Source organism: Anomaloglossus baeobatrachus, chromosome 3, assembly GCF_048569485.1.
Source record: "Anomaloglossus baeobatrachus isolate aAnoBae1 chromosome 3, aAnoBae1.hap1, whole genome shotgun sequence".
Taxonomy (NCBI): domain Eukaryota; kingdom Metazoa; phylum Chordata; class Amphibia; order Anura; family Aromobatidae; genus Anomaloglossus; species Anomaloglossus baeobatrachus.
This window is the reverse complement of record NC_134355.1, coordinates 429,445,738-429,458,378: the sequence shown is the minus strand read 5'-3', so window position 1 is coordinate 429,458,378 and position 12,641 is coordinate 429,445,738. Positions and strand designations below refer to the sequence as shown.

Genomic DNA, 12,641 nt, shown 5'->3' with positions numbered 1-12,641 from the left:
AACTGCAGCCAAAAACGCACCAAAAAAAGCAGTGTGCGCATGTAGCCTAAGGCTACGTGCGCACGTAGCGTTCTATCAATGCAGAAATTTCTGCAGCGATTTGAACAGCACATGTGCGCTTCAAATAGCTGCAGAAAGAGTCCATAAAGGAAAAAAAAAAGCCGATTCCATGCGCTCTAAGTGCAGCCCCTCCCATAGACAGAGCATGGACTGCATGCAGAGCGCGCGGAATAAGTGACATGTCACTTCTTAGAACGCGCGCTTCGGGCAGCAGCCGAAGCGCTGCGCTCTAATACACCACGTGCGCACGTCTCCTGCCTAATCTTCATAGATTATGCTGGGGACGCAGGACGCATGCAGTTACGTTGCGGTGCAGATCGCAGTGTAACTGCATGCAAATACGCAACGTGCGCACATAGCCTTAGGGGAACCTGTCACATAGAATATGCGTTCTGACCTATCAGCAGACGCATGTGTGCCCTAATTACACCTCCCTACCCATCCCTGGTTGTAAGATTGGGTAGTATGAAAGTAATAAAAAAACGTTTTATTACTTTCATATTACCCATGTAAATAGTAGGGTCTCTGGCCCCATGGGCGTCGCATTGCCCTATGGGTGTTTGCATACTTTCCATGGTATCAGACCCCTGTGGGCGTGATACTATGGATACACATGAGCAACGTCCCCCGTCGCTCCTTCAGATCCCGCGCATGTTTCCACTTACCATTCCGGCATCCTTTTCCGGGTGTTCAGTGTTCACTCACCGGCTTCAGATGCGCTCTGCGCATGACCAGACTCTTCTGATCATACGCAGAGCGCGTCTGAAACGGACAACGAGCACCCGGAAAAGGCTGCGGGAATGGTAAGTGTGCATGCGCAGATCTTCCACTAGATCTATGCACCATTCTTAATGTTCATGTACTCAGCTGTTCATGGTTATCTGGCTTTACGTTTATAAAATTATTCCTACTTGCTGGAGGATATTCATCATGCTGGTAAATTAGTATGCTACAGGGCAGTTTAGTAGTGCCTTTAATGCTCCTTTTTACTGTGAACACTCCAATTGAGCACCATCAGTATATTTTTATATGCCAATGTTACAGTAGTGGACAACCTCTTTAAGGCTCCTCATGTCTACCCCTAAGACATCTTCCCTATCTACATCCTGTTTTATCGAAACGTACTAGTGTTCAGCTTAGCCCTAGAATTATTAATCCATGAAGTATATTTCATTTTTTTTCTTTCATGTAAATGCAATATCTTATTTGTGAACATTTACTGCTACGACATTACCCTCCAAAGTCATTTCAGAACCCCGTGTAAATGTCTGTCACATTATCCTAAGATCATCATGTTAACTCTGGAGCTTTAAGAAGAAGCAAGGCACAACATTCTTAGTTAATACAATTGTCCCAGAAAACATGGAGTGCGAGTGAATACTTAAACCTCGACCTGTAAATGAAAATGTAGGACACTCCAAATATTTAATAATGGTCCTCTCCCTCGGGATTAGAGCTGCATTTAGGTTTACTGGTTAAAAACAAACCATAAATCTGCCAGCTAAAATGGAAAAACTCCACCAATAAACATGGACATTCAGCTCAGACGAGCATGCATGTTATTCCAATAAAGAGGGAAGACTAAATTGAGGAATGCAGTCACTTCTGGCTTATCCCTAGAGACGCAAAGGATCAGACAGACTAAAGTCGAATCCATCCCATACTTAAAGAGAAGCTGCCATCGGGTATTTGCTACCTAATATATAAAAATTTAGGAGACAGAGACCCCGATTCCAGCAATGTCACTTAGTGGGCTGCTTGATGTAGTTTTGATAAAATCACTTGTATCAGCAGGAGATTATTATTAGAGAACTAGTAAACCTGCTACGGTACTAAGTAGCCCTTCATATGAGCTCTGTATAAGACCACCCCACCATTGATCAACAGTTTTGTACACTGCATAGGCAGAAAGCTACGAATTACAGATGGAGGCAGGGTTATACTGCGCTTCTAAATACGGAGGACTACAGATATAACTTATCAGAAAGAGATCAAAATGTCAGCAAGCAGCCCTGTAAGTGATAAATAACTGGTATCAGGGTTTCTGTCCCTTCATCATGCTGCTCTCAGATGGCGTAGCAAAAACACGGCGACAGATTCCCTCTAATACCCAGAAAGAAGACATCAAGGGATAATTTGGACTATGCATTACATTGTTGCTGATAACCGTAGGATCCATCAAATATCTAAAGTGCATGGTAACTATAGGTACCACCCAACCAAAATACTGAAAAGGATTGCATGGGCTGAGCGGCAGGAGCAAAAGGCTCTCTTTAAACTTAAAAGGGAAGCAATCATCAGAAAATTACCTATTGTTTAAATTAGGTTTTTGTGTTACAGGGAACCTGTCAGGTCCAATATGCACCCAGAACCACGAGCAGTTCTGGGTACATATTGCTAATCTCTGCCTAACCGTCCATGTCTACACTCGCATAGATAAAGAGATCTTTAAAAGAGGTATTTCTAAAGATCTTATATCGTATGCTAATGAGCGAGGGCACTAGTCCCTTGGGCGTTAATTCCCCTTGCTAGGCGGCCCTATTAGCATGTTAGGCCGCCCACAGGGGTGTACTAACATGCTAATGAATGAACAGCATCAGAGGATGATCTCACTCACCTCTCCACTGCCATTGCGTCTGACTCCTGGACTTTAGCTCAGTGTGCATGATCCTGGACTTCCGGTTATGCGCACTACATGAGTTTAAAGCAGTTGCGCGTACTCCCGGCTTCATAGTGTGCATGACCAAAACTCCGGGGTCATGCGCGCTGAGCCGAAATCCAGTGTTGGGCGGTGATGACAGCGGAGAGGTGAGTGAGATCATCCTCTGACGCTGCACATTCATTAACATGTTAGCAAGCCCACAGGGGTGTACTAACATGCTAAGGGGGCGGACTAGCCAGGGGAACTAACGCCCATGGTACTAGTCCCCTCGCTCATTAGCATACGATATAAGATCTTTAGAAATACTTTTCTAAAAGATCTCTATCTATGCTACCAGATACAGGGACAGTTAGGGGTGCTTCACACACAGCGAGCTCGCTGCCGAGATCGCTGCTGAGTCACGCTTTTTGTGACGCAGCAGTGACCTCATTAGCGATCTCGCTGTGTGTGACACTGAGCAGCGATCTGGCCCCTGCTGCGAGATCGCTGCTCGTTACACACAGCCCTGGTTCGTTTTCTTCAAAGGCGCTCTCCCGCTGTGACACACAGATTGCTGTGTGACAGCGAGAGCGACAAATGAAGCGAGCAGGGAGCAGGAGCCGGCGTCTGGCAGCTGCGGAGGCTGGTAACTAAGATAAACATCGGGTAACCAAGGTGGTTACCCGATATTTACCTTAGTTACCAGCCTCCGCAGCTCTCACGCTGCCTGTGCTGCCGGCTCCGGCTCTCTGCACATGTAGCTGCTGTACACATCGGGTTAATTAACCCGATGTGTACTGTAGCTAGGAGAGCAAGGAGCCAGCGCTCAGTGTGCGCGGCTCCCTGCTCCCTGCACACACAGCTAAGCGGTGTGCGCTGGTAACTAATGTAAACATCGGGTAACCATACCCGATGTTTACCTTAGTTACCAGTGTCCGCAGCTTCCAGACGCCGGCTCCGTGCAAGCGCAGCGTCGCTTGCACGTCGCTGCTGGCTGGGGGCTGTTCACTGGTCGCTGGTGAGATCTGCCTGTTTGACAGCTCACCAGCGACCATGTAGCGATGCAGCAGCGATCCTGACCAGGTCAGATCGCTGGTCGGATCGCTGCTGCATCGCTAAAGTGTGAAGGTACCCTTAGGCAGGGATTAGCAGTATGCACACAGAACTGTTTGTGGTTCTGGGTGCATATTGGACCTAACAGGTTCCCTTTATTATTTTATTTATTTTTATTTTTTTAAATGTTGGCAATGTTTTGGGGTTTTTTTCCCACCATGTCACAATCTTTATTAAACAACTAAAATCACCAATCACATCACAATAGGCGATCTCATAGCTGACCCTGCTCCCTTCACTATCACCTTTGCCTAGGCTCAGTAGGTACCTCAATATCCAAGATACGTCTGGGATCTGACCTTTGTGGCCATGCACATTATTTCCTGAAAATAAGGAAGAATCTAGAAAAATAAATCATTTAAAAACACAAGAACCGGATTTAATCAGTATGTAGTTTTCTGATGATAGCTTCCAAGTTTACATCCTTTTCATGATACAAAAGCATTGAATTCCTATATATGAGTAATGGGACTTATCGTGTTCTCCTAATCATTTATACGGGCTGTCAGGGCTAATGATATTGGTGACCCATCAGCTCCAGTGGCGGCTGGAAATATAGAATGAATGGAGATGAACCGCACTCATTCTCACACACTGGGGGGGGAGGGAGCTTTGCCGTTGAGCTCAATTTACTATTTAATCCGACGGAGATACCAGCAGACTGATTGTGGTGCTGGATATTGGATGCCCATCCCCCACCCACAACGACCAGCTATTAATAAGCCATCCTGTGGATCGGTCATCAATATCATTAGTCCAGACAATCCCTTTAATTCCAATTGTATCGCAATAATATAAAAGTATAGTGTCATGGAAGCTCAGCCAGACTGGGGTAAGCCAGTAGTGACTATACATTTCCTCTGTAGTGGTCTCTTTGGGGAAAATGGCACATTATATGCCCCTAATTCATATGAATGGCTGACGAAGTAATGAATGGGTGGCCAGCCCTTCTCATCTGCTCTGCTAGTGCAGCTCCCATTTCTGGTTCTTAGAGAGGTACTATAAGAAGCCTTTAAATGTAATACTTTAATGTGACTTGAGTCCTGTGTTGAAGCAAATGTACTAATAAAATTCAGCCCTTTTTCTGGTAGTCTTCACTTCAGACAGACTACTGAGCCTTTGGTATAGGATATTCCACGGTGTCCTCTCAATGCAATCAAACGACTTCTAGCAACATTGACATGAAGGCACATGAAGGGCGCAGTCAGCTCAGAAATCAGCTACTGAACCAGATACCTTCTGTCCATCTGCTCATTTGTTTGTGAAGAGCATTTCTTTCTCCTAAATGTAAACTTAGCAAGTCCCTCAAAAAGCCTGTATCCACAAAGTGTGGCTATGGGTCAAAGGTAACACCGGTCAGTCAGTATTTCTTATAGGCATCAAGCATTGACTATTTCAGCAGAGGTTGTAACATTTGCATCCATGGGTAATCATGTGCCTTGGCCATGGATTAGAGTTCTGGATTTCTTCACAGTAAAGGGTTAACATTGCTGTTGTGCTTCAGAAAGATTTTGTAGAAGAATTCATAGTTGCAGGATCAAGAAAGCTACCCACGCCCACCAACAGTTAGAAAACTGATCTCCCTGCCTCTTCATGCCTGGGTCCAGAAGGTAAGAAGCCAGCGATAGAGCATGAGGAGGAGAAGCATAAGGATGCAGTAGAAAACCCCAAAGCCCAGGAGGTGGGAGGAAAGAGCAGGTGCTTGTGAGCCTTCTCCAAAAGAGAGGAGACTTTCCAGAGTCCCCTCAACGCTGCAGAGGTTTAGCTGGAGAATGTCTGAAGGGAGACAAACTTTGTCCTGTCCAGAATGGGGTCAGCACGAAGGGAAAAACAGAAAGCAGAGTCAGTCATGCAAACACCATCATGCAGTTAGACATTTGCCTGCTGGCAAGAGTACGAGACAAAGGGAAGTCACATAATGAAGCAGTTAATGTCCTTTGCGCCCCATAAATATTTCTTATGGCAACACTAGCGTTGGAAGGATTTGATGTTCCTTATAACTATTCCTTAGACTTGCATTGAGGAGCATACCAATGTCCTCTCAGACACTAGAAGTATCTAGAAATGTCTGTTATGCCCATGTTATGCACGAAACATTGTTACATAAAAACTGGATTAATAGATCCAAAAACTGTCTTCACAGTATCCAGGCTAAACAGATTAAAATCCCTACTGCCTGTCTTATTCCAGTTTGTACCAACCAATGATCAGGTAGAAGATGGCTAGAAATATTGTCTGGGAAGCCACAAGGAGTTCAAAGGGAACCTATCAGGTACAATATGCAGCCAGAACCACGAGTAGTACTGGGTGCATATTCCTAATCCTTGCCTAACATTCCCAGCCTATAGTAGCATAAAGAGATCTTTAGAAAAGTATTTCTAAAGATCCTTTGTGACGTGCTAATGATCACAGGGACTATTCGCAAGGGTGTGGTTTCCCTTGGCAAGTCAGCCCACCTTAGCATGTAAGCACGCCTCTGTGGGCTTAATAACATGCTAATGCACGCACATCAGAGGCATGGTTGCTCTCATCTCTCTGCTGCCACCACAGCTGATGCTGGTTTTTGGCTCAGTGCGCTTGATCATAAGTCCAAGGATTTTCGGTCACGCGCCGGGTATACGCGTCCCAGCTTCAAACTGGTTTAGTGTTTATGACCGGAAGTCTCGGAACTTCTGATCCATGCATACAGAGTCGAAAAACAGCAGGGGAAGCAGAGAGGAGAGAGAGACCATGCTTCTGACGCAGTGCATTCATTAGCATGTTAGCACGCCTACAGGGGGCATGCTAACATGCTAAGGGGGCCGACTAGCCAAGGGAAATAACACCCTCATGACTAGTCGCTGGCCTCATTAGCATACCATAAAGGATCTTTAGACATACTTTTTCCAAAGATCCCCTTATCTATGCTACTTATAAGCTGGGACTGTAGGGCAGGGTAGAGGAATATGCACACAGAACTGCTTGTGGTTCTGGGTGCATATTGCATCTGACAGGTTCCCTTTAAAGATAATAAAAACATTATGTGGCTTAGATGCTATGGTCTATTTTCTAGAGCTAGCTCTAGAACATCACCATGAGAGTGACTGTTTGGCCGAGTATGCATCTTAAATTAAATGGCTAAAGAGGATTAAACTGCTGCCAGATACTCCTGATGGAAACTTATCTCTCACAGAAACTAAGCATGAGGCACCTTGCAAGACCCCTTTTACCACTTATATTTGCAGTCAGGGGAAAACCTACACTTGAGAGGTTCATACAATTCTGGTAGGAAAGGCCAAAGTTAAACAGAAAATTGTGGATTTAAAAGACTTGGGGGGGAAGAAATGAAAAGATGTTGATGATGTAATGAAAAAAAGAGAATTTTGTTACTTACCGTGAATTCTTTTTCTTATAGTTCCGTATTGGGAGACCCAGACCATGGGTGTTTAGCTTCTGCCTCCGGAGGACACACAAAGTACTACACTTAAAAGTGTAGCTCCTCCCTCTGAGCTTATACACCCCCTGGTAGCCAGTCCTAGCCAGTTTAGTGCAAAAGCTGAAGGAGAATAGCCACCCACAAGTAGAACCGAGTAATAACCGGAACAACCGGAGACTCTGTCCACAACAACAGCCGGTGATAACACACGGAACAAGAAAATTGCCAACAGGCAACAGGGAGGGAGCTGGGTCTCCCAATATGGAACTATAAGAAAAAGAATTTACGGTAAGTAACAAAATTCTCTTTTTCTTTATCGTTCCTTTGGGAGACCCAGACCATGGGACGTTCCAAAGCTGTCCCTGGGTGGGAATAAACAGAAAAAACTAAGAAGTAGGCGGAGCCTAACTTCACAAGTGGGCGACAGCCGCCTGAAGGATGCGTCTGCCCAAGCTCGCATCTGCCGAAGCATGAGCATGCACTTGGTAGTGCTTCGAAAAGGTATGCAGGCTAGTCCAAGTGGCAGCCTGACAGACTTGTTGAGTCGTAGCCTGGTGCCTAAAAGCCCAAGAGGCACCGACAGCTCTGGTCAAGTGTGCTTTGATCCCCGGCGGGGGAGGCACCTGAGTACTCTGGTAGGCGTCCGAAATGGTTGATCTAATCCAACGGGCCAAGGTCGGCTTAGAAGCAGAGAGACCCTTGCGCCGACCTGTGGTTAGCACAAAGAGAGGTGCACCGCCTAAGCGCAGCGGTGCGAGACACATAAATCCGGAGAGCACGCACCAGATCTAGAGTATGCAACGCTTTCTCAAAGCGATGAACAGGGGCCGGACAGAAGGAAGGCAAGGAAATATCCTGGTTAAAGTGGAAGGGAGAGACCACCTTAGGAAGAAAGTCCGGGGTCGGACGGAGAACTACCTTGTCTTGGTGAAAAACCAAAAAAGGTGACTCAGAGGAGAGCGCAGCCAAATCAGAGACTCTCCTGAAAGAAGTTATGGCAACTAGCAAGGCCACCTTTTGAGAAAGACGATACAAGGAAACCTCCCTAAGGGTCTCGAAAGGGGGTTTCTGCAATACCGTGAGGACCAAGTTAAGGTCCCAGGGATCCAAGGGCCGCCGATAAGGCGGAATGATGTGAGACGCACCTTGCATGAAGGTGCGGACCTGAGCCAGCCGGGCGAGACGCCGCTGGAACAGCACTGATAGAGGTGAGACTTGTCCCTTGAGAGAGTTAAGGGACAGTCCTAGCTGCAGACCGGACTGTAAAAAAGACAGAAGGGTCGGCAACGAGAATGGCCAAGGAGAATGGCCGGAAGAGCGACACCAGAACAGGAAAATTTTCCAAGTCCTGTGATAGATCTTGACGGAGGAAGACTTACGGGCCCGAGTCATAGTGGAGATGACTTCAGGAGGAATACCAGAAGCCGTCAAAATCCAGGACTCAAGAGCCACGCCGACAATTTGAGTGCCGCAGAATTCGGGTGGAAAAACGGACCTTGCGAGAGTAGGTCTGGACGGTCCGGAAGATGCCACGGCATCTCCACGGACAGTTGGAGCAGGTCCGGATACCAAGCTCGCCTGGGCCAGTCCGGTGCAATGAGGATGACTCAACGGCCCTCCATTCTGATCTTGCGCAGGACTCTGGGCAAGAGAGCTAGAGGGGGAAACACGTAGGAAAGACGAAACTGGGACCAGTCTTGAACCAGAGCGTCCGCGGCGAAGGCCTGAGGATCGTGGGAGCGAGCCACGTAAACCGGAACCTTGTTGTTGTGACGAGATGCCATTAGGTCCACGTCCAGAGTGCCCCACTTGCGGCAGATTGACTGAAACACTGCCGGGTGCAGGGACCACTCGCCACCGTCCACGGATTGACGGCTGAGATAATCTGACTCCCAGTTTTCTACGCCAGGGATGTGGACTGCGGATATGGTGGACTTTGAGTCCTCCGCCCATTGAAGAATGCGTTGGACCTCCAACATTGCCAGGCGGCTGCGAGTCCCGCCTTGGTGATTGATGTAGGCAACCGCTGTCGCGTTGTCTGACTGGACTCGAATGTGCCTGCCCGCCAACAGGTGGTGAAAGGCTAGGAGAGCTAGAAGCACAGCTCTGGATTCCAGCACATTGATTGAAAGGGCTGACTCAGACGGAGTCCAAGTGCCCTGTGCTCTGTGGTGGAGATGTACCGCTCCCCAGCCGGATAGGCTGGCATCCGTGGTGAGAATCACCCAGGACGGAGTCAGGAAGGAGCGCCCTTGGGACAGGGAGAGGGGTCGAAGCCACAAGAGAGCTCCTGGTCTGTGGCGACAGAGCCACTAACCTCTGAAAGGAGGAAGGCCGCTTGTCCCAACAGCGGAGAATGTCCAGCTGCAGAGGACGCAGATGGAACTGGGCAAAGGGAACCGCCTTCATGGAGGCCACCATTTGACCCAGCACCTGCATCAGACGCCTGAGGGTATAACGGCGGGGCCTCAGGAGAGAGCGCACCGCCAACCGGAGTGACAGCTGTTTATTAAGGGCAACTTCACAAGTGCCGGCAAAGTCTCGAACTGCATCCCTAGGTACGTGAGACTCTGGGTCGGAGTCAGAGTGGATTTGGGAAGATTGACAATCCACCCGAATTGGGCTAGGGTGGCGAGAGTGAGCGAAACACTCCGCTGACAGTCTGCGCTGGATGGACCGTTGACCAGAAGGTCGTCCAGATAAGGAAGCACTGCTAACCCCTGGAGGTGCAGGACCGCAATCACTGCCGCCATGACCTTGGTGAATACCCGAGGGGCCGTGGCTAACCCGAAGGGGAGAGCCACGAATTGGAAATGATCCTCTCCTATCGCAAAACGTAACCAACGCTGATGTGACACTGCGATTGGCACATGTAGATAGGCATCTCTGATGTCGATGGACGCCAGGAACTCCCCTTGGATCTTAGAGGCAATGACTGATCGCAGAGACTCCATGCGAAAATGCCGCACACGGACATGCTTGTTGAGAAGCTTGAGATCCAGGATGGGCCGGAAGGTACCGTCCTTTTTTGGAACTAGGAAGAGGTTTGAGTAAAAACCTCTGAACCGTTCCTGAGCGGGAACTGGGACAATCACTCCGTTTGCCTGCGAGAAGGCGGCGGCCTTGGAGCAGGGGGGAATTGAGAGAAAAAATCTGTTTGGAGGGCTGGAAGAGAATTCTATCCTGTAGCCGTGAGATATGATGTCTCTCACCCACTGATCGGAGACTTGCTTTAACCAAGCGTCGCCAAAGTGGGAGAGCCTGCCACCGACTAAGGACGTGGCTGGAGCGGGCCGAGAGTCATGAGGAAGCTGCCTTAGTGGCAGAACCTCCTGCGGTCTTCTGCGGATGCGCTTTTGGGCGCCAGTTGGATTTCTGATCCTTGGCTGAGTTAGTGGACGAGGAGGAAGACTTAGAGGATGACCAGTTGGAGGAACGAATGGAACGAAACCTCGATTGATTCCTACCCTGGGCGGGTTTCCTGGTCTTGGTTTGTGGCATGGAAGTACTCTTCCCGCCAGTAGCTTCTTTAATGATTTCATCCAGCTGTTCACCAAACAGCCGTGAACCAGCAAAAGGGAGCCCAGCAAGAAACTTCTTGGAAGAAGCATCTGCTTTCCACTCTCGAAGCCACAAAATCCTGCGGATAACAAGAGAATTAGCTGAAGCCACCGCAGTGCGGTGAGCAGCCTCTAGCATGGCAGACATGGCATAAGATGAAAAAGCTGAAGCCTGAGCAGTTAAGGTAACCATCTCAGGCATAGATTCCTTGGTGAGGGAATGCATCTCCTCTAGAGAAGCAGAGATGGCTTTGAGAGCCCACACTGCTGCAAAAGTCGGGTAAAACGTGGCCCCCGCAGCTTCATACACAGATTTGGCCAGAAGGTCAATCTGACGGTCAGTGGAATCCTTAAGTGAGGTGCCGTCAGCCACCGACACAACGGTCCGGGCTGAGAGCCTAGACACCGGAGGGTCTACCTTTGGGGAGTGAGCCCACTCCTTGACCACCTCAGGTGGAAAGGGAAAACGGTCATCAGAACCACGCTTTGGGAAGCGTTTGTCAGGACAGGCCCTGGGTTTGGTCACAGCGGTCTGAAAACTGGAGTGGTTAAAGAACACACTCTTTACTCTCTTAGGCGAGGTAAACTGATGTTTTTCTGCCAAAGAGAGTTGCTCCTCTGACACTGGCGGATTGAGATCCAGCACAGAATTAATAGAAGCAATCAAATCACTAAGATCTGAGTCACCCTCAGAGAAATCGATGGGATACATAACCTCCGAGCCCCCAGTGAGGGCATCCTCCTCATCTTGAGAGTCAGCTCTTGAGACAGAGCCGTGGGATGGGGAGGGGGAGGAAACCCTGCGCCTTCTCTTAGAAGGACGGGGTCTGGGATCAGATGATGAATCCTCCGTGAGCTCCGATGGACGGAGGTCAGAGGATAGGAGTCCTCTGTCAAGAGTATTAGAGGCACCCTGTGAGGGAGGCTGATGCATATTCATCAAAGTCCTGGACAAAAGTCCCATGGACTCAGCAAATGACTGGGATATGGACCTAGAAAAGGACTCTACCCAGGCCGGGGGTTCAGTCACAGGTGCAGCAGCAGCCTGAGAGACCACTGGGGGTGAGACTCCAGGCTGTGGCACTGCCAAGTTAGAGCAACCATCACAGTGTGGATAAATGCTCGGCTCAGGCAGCAGGAGCTTACATGCAGTGCATGCAGAATAAAGCTTTGGAGCCTTGCTCCTTGTGTGAGACATGCTGCTGGAGTGGGGGCTTTGCAGAGAATGAACCCCAGGGAGAATATACAGAGGTCCACAACCGGAGACTGCTGTGGCTTACCAGACCGCTGAGCGCGGTGTTGTGTGCCCTCCAGATCCCGAAGCCCGGTCCCCCAGTGCGCAGCACCTCAGCAGAGATGCAGAATGCAGGATGTCCCAGAGCAGAGTGAACTCTGTCTGAGAAATGGCCCCCGGAGCGAAGAGAGGGGGCGGGACTAGGGGCATTCCTATAAAAGAGCGGGAACTGGAGGGCTATAGAGACCTGCAGGGAAGGAGGGACGCCCCAGCAGTGGGGAGTGTCCCTCCCCTGTGTAGAACGGCCGCCGGGAGGAGCCGAACCTGTCCCTCTGCATGAGTGACATGTGAAGGTAGGAAAATGAAACTAGGCCTCCGGCGAAGCCTGGGCCTAAATTTAAGCGGCGAGGCCGACAAGCAGGCACCATCTGCGCGGTTCTCAGGCAACAGCTAGAGAACCCGCCGGAAAAGTTAAAACAATCACATACAGCATACTCTCCCCTTACAATAAAGAACCAGGACCCCCAACATAAACGTCTCAGGTACTTAGCTGCTGAGACGCAGGGCCATGTCCCTGGGGATGAGTGCTCCGGTCCAACAGAATCCTCAAGGGGCTGT

At 49.0% G+C, this 12,641-nt stretch overlaps 1 protein-coding gene across 5 annotated transcripts in view; it reads right to left on the bottom strand.

The window, feature by feature from the left end:
* The window catches only part of LRCH3 (leucine rich repeats and calponin homology domain containing 3), a 143,293-nt gene that overhangs the window by 10,755 nt on the left and 119,897 nt on the right, over nt 1-12,641 (bottom strand). For 4 of the 5 annotated variants that reach the window (XM_075340386.1, XM_075340388.1, XM_075340387.1 and 1 more), the window contains one exon: nt 3,886-5,612. The exons of the other annotated variant lie outside the window; for it this stretch is intronic. In XM_075340386.1, coding sequence (XP_075196501.1) covers nt 5,406-5,612 — 207 coding nt within the window. In that variant the 3' untranslated portion in view covers nt 3,886-5,405. Of the gene's footprint in view, nt 1-3,885; nt 5,613-12,641 lie in introns of those variants that run through there. 5 annotated transcript variants of the gene reach the window in all.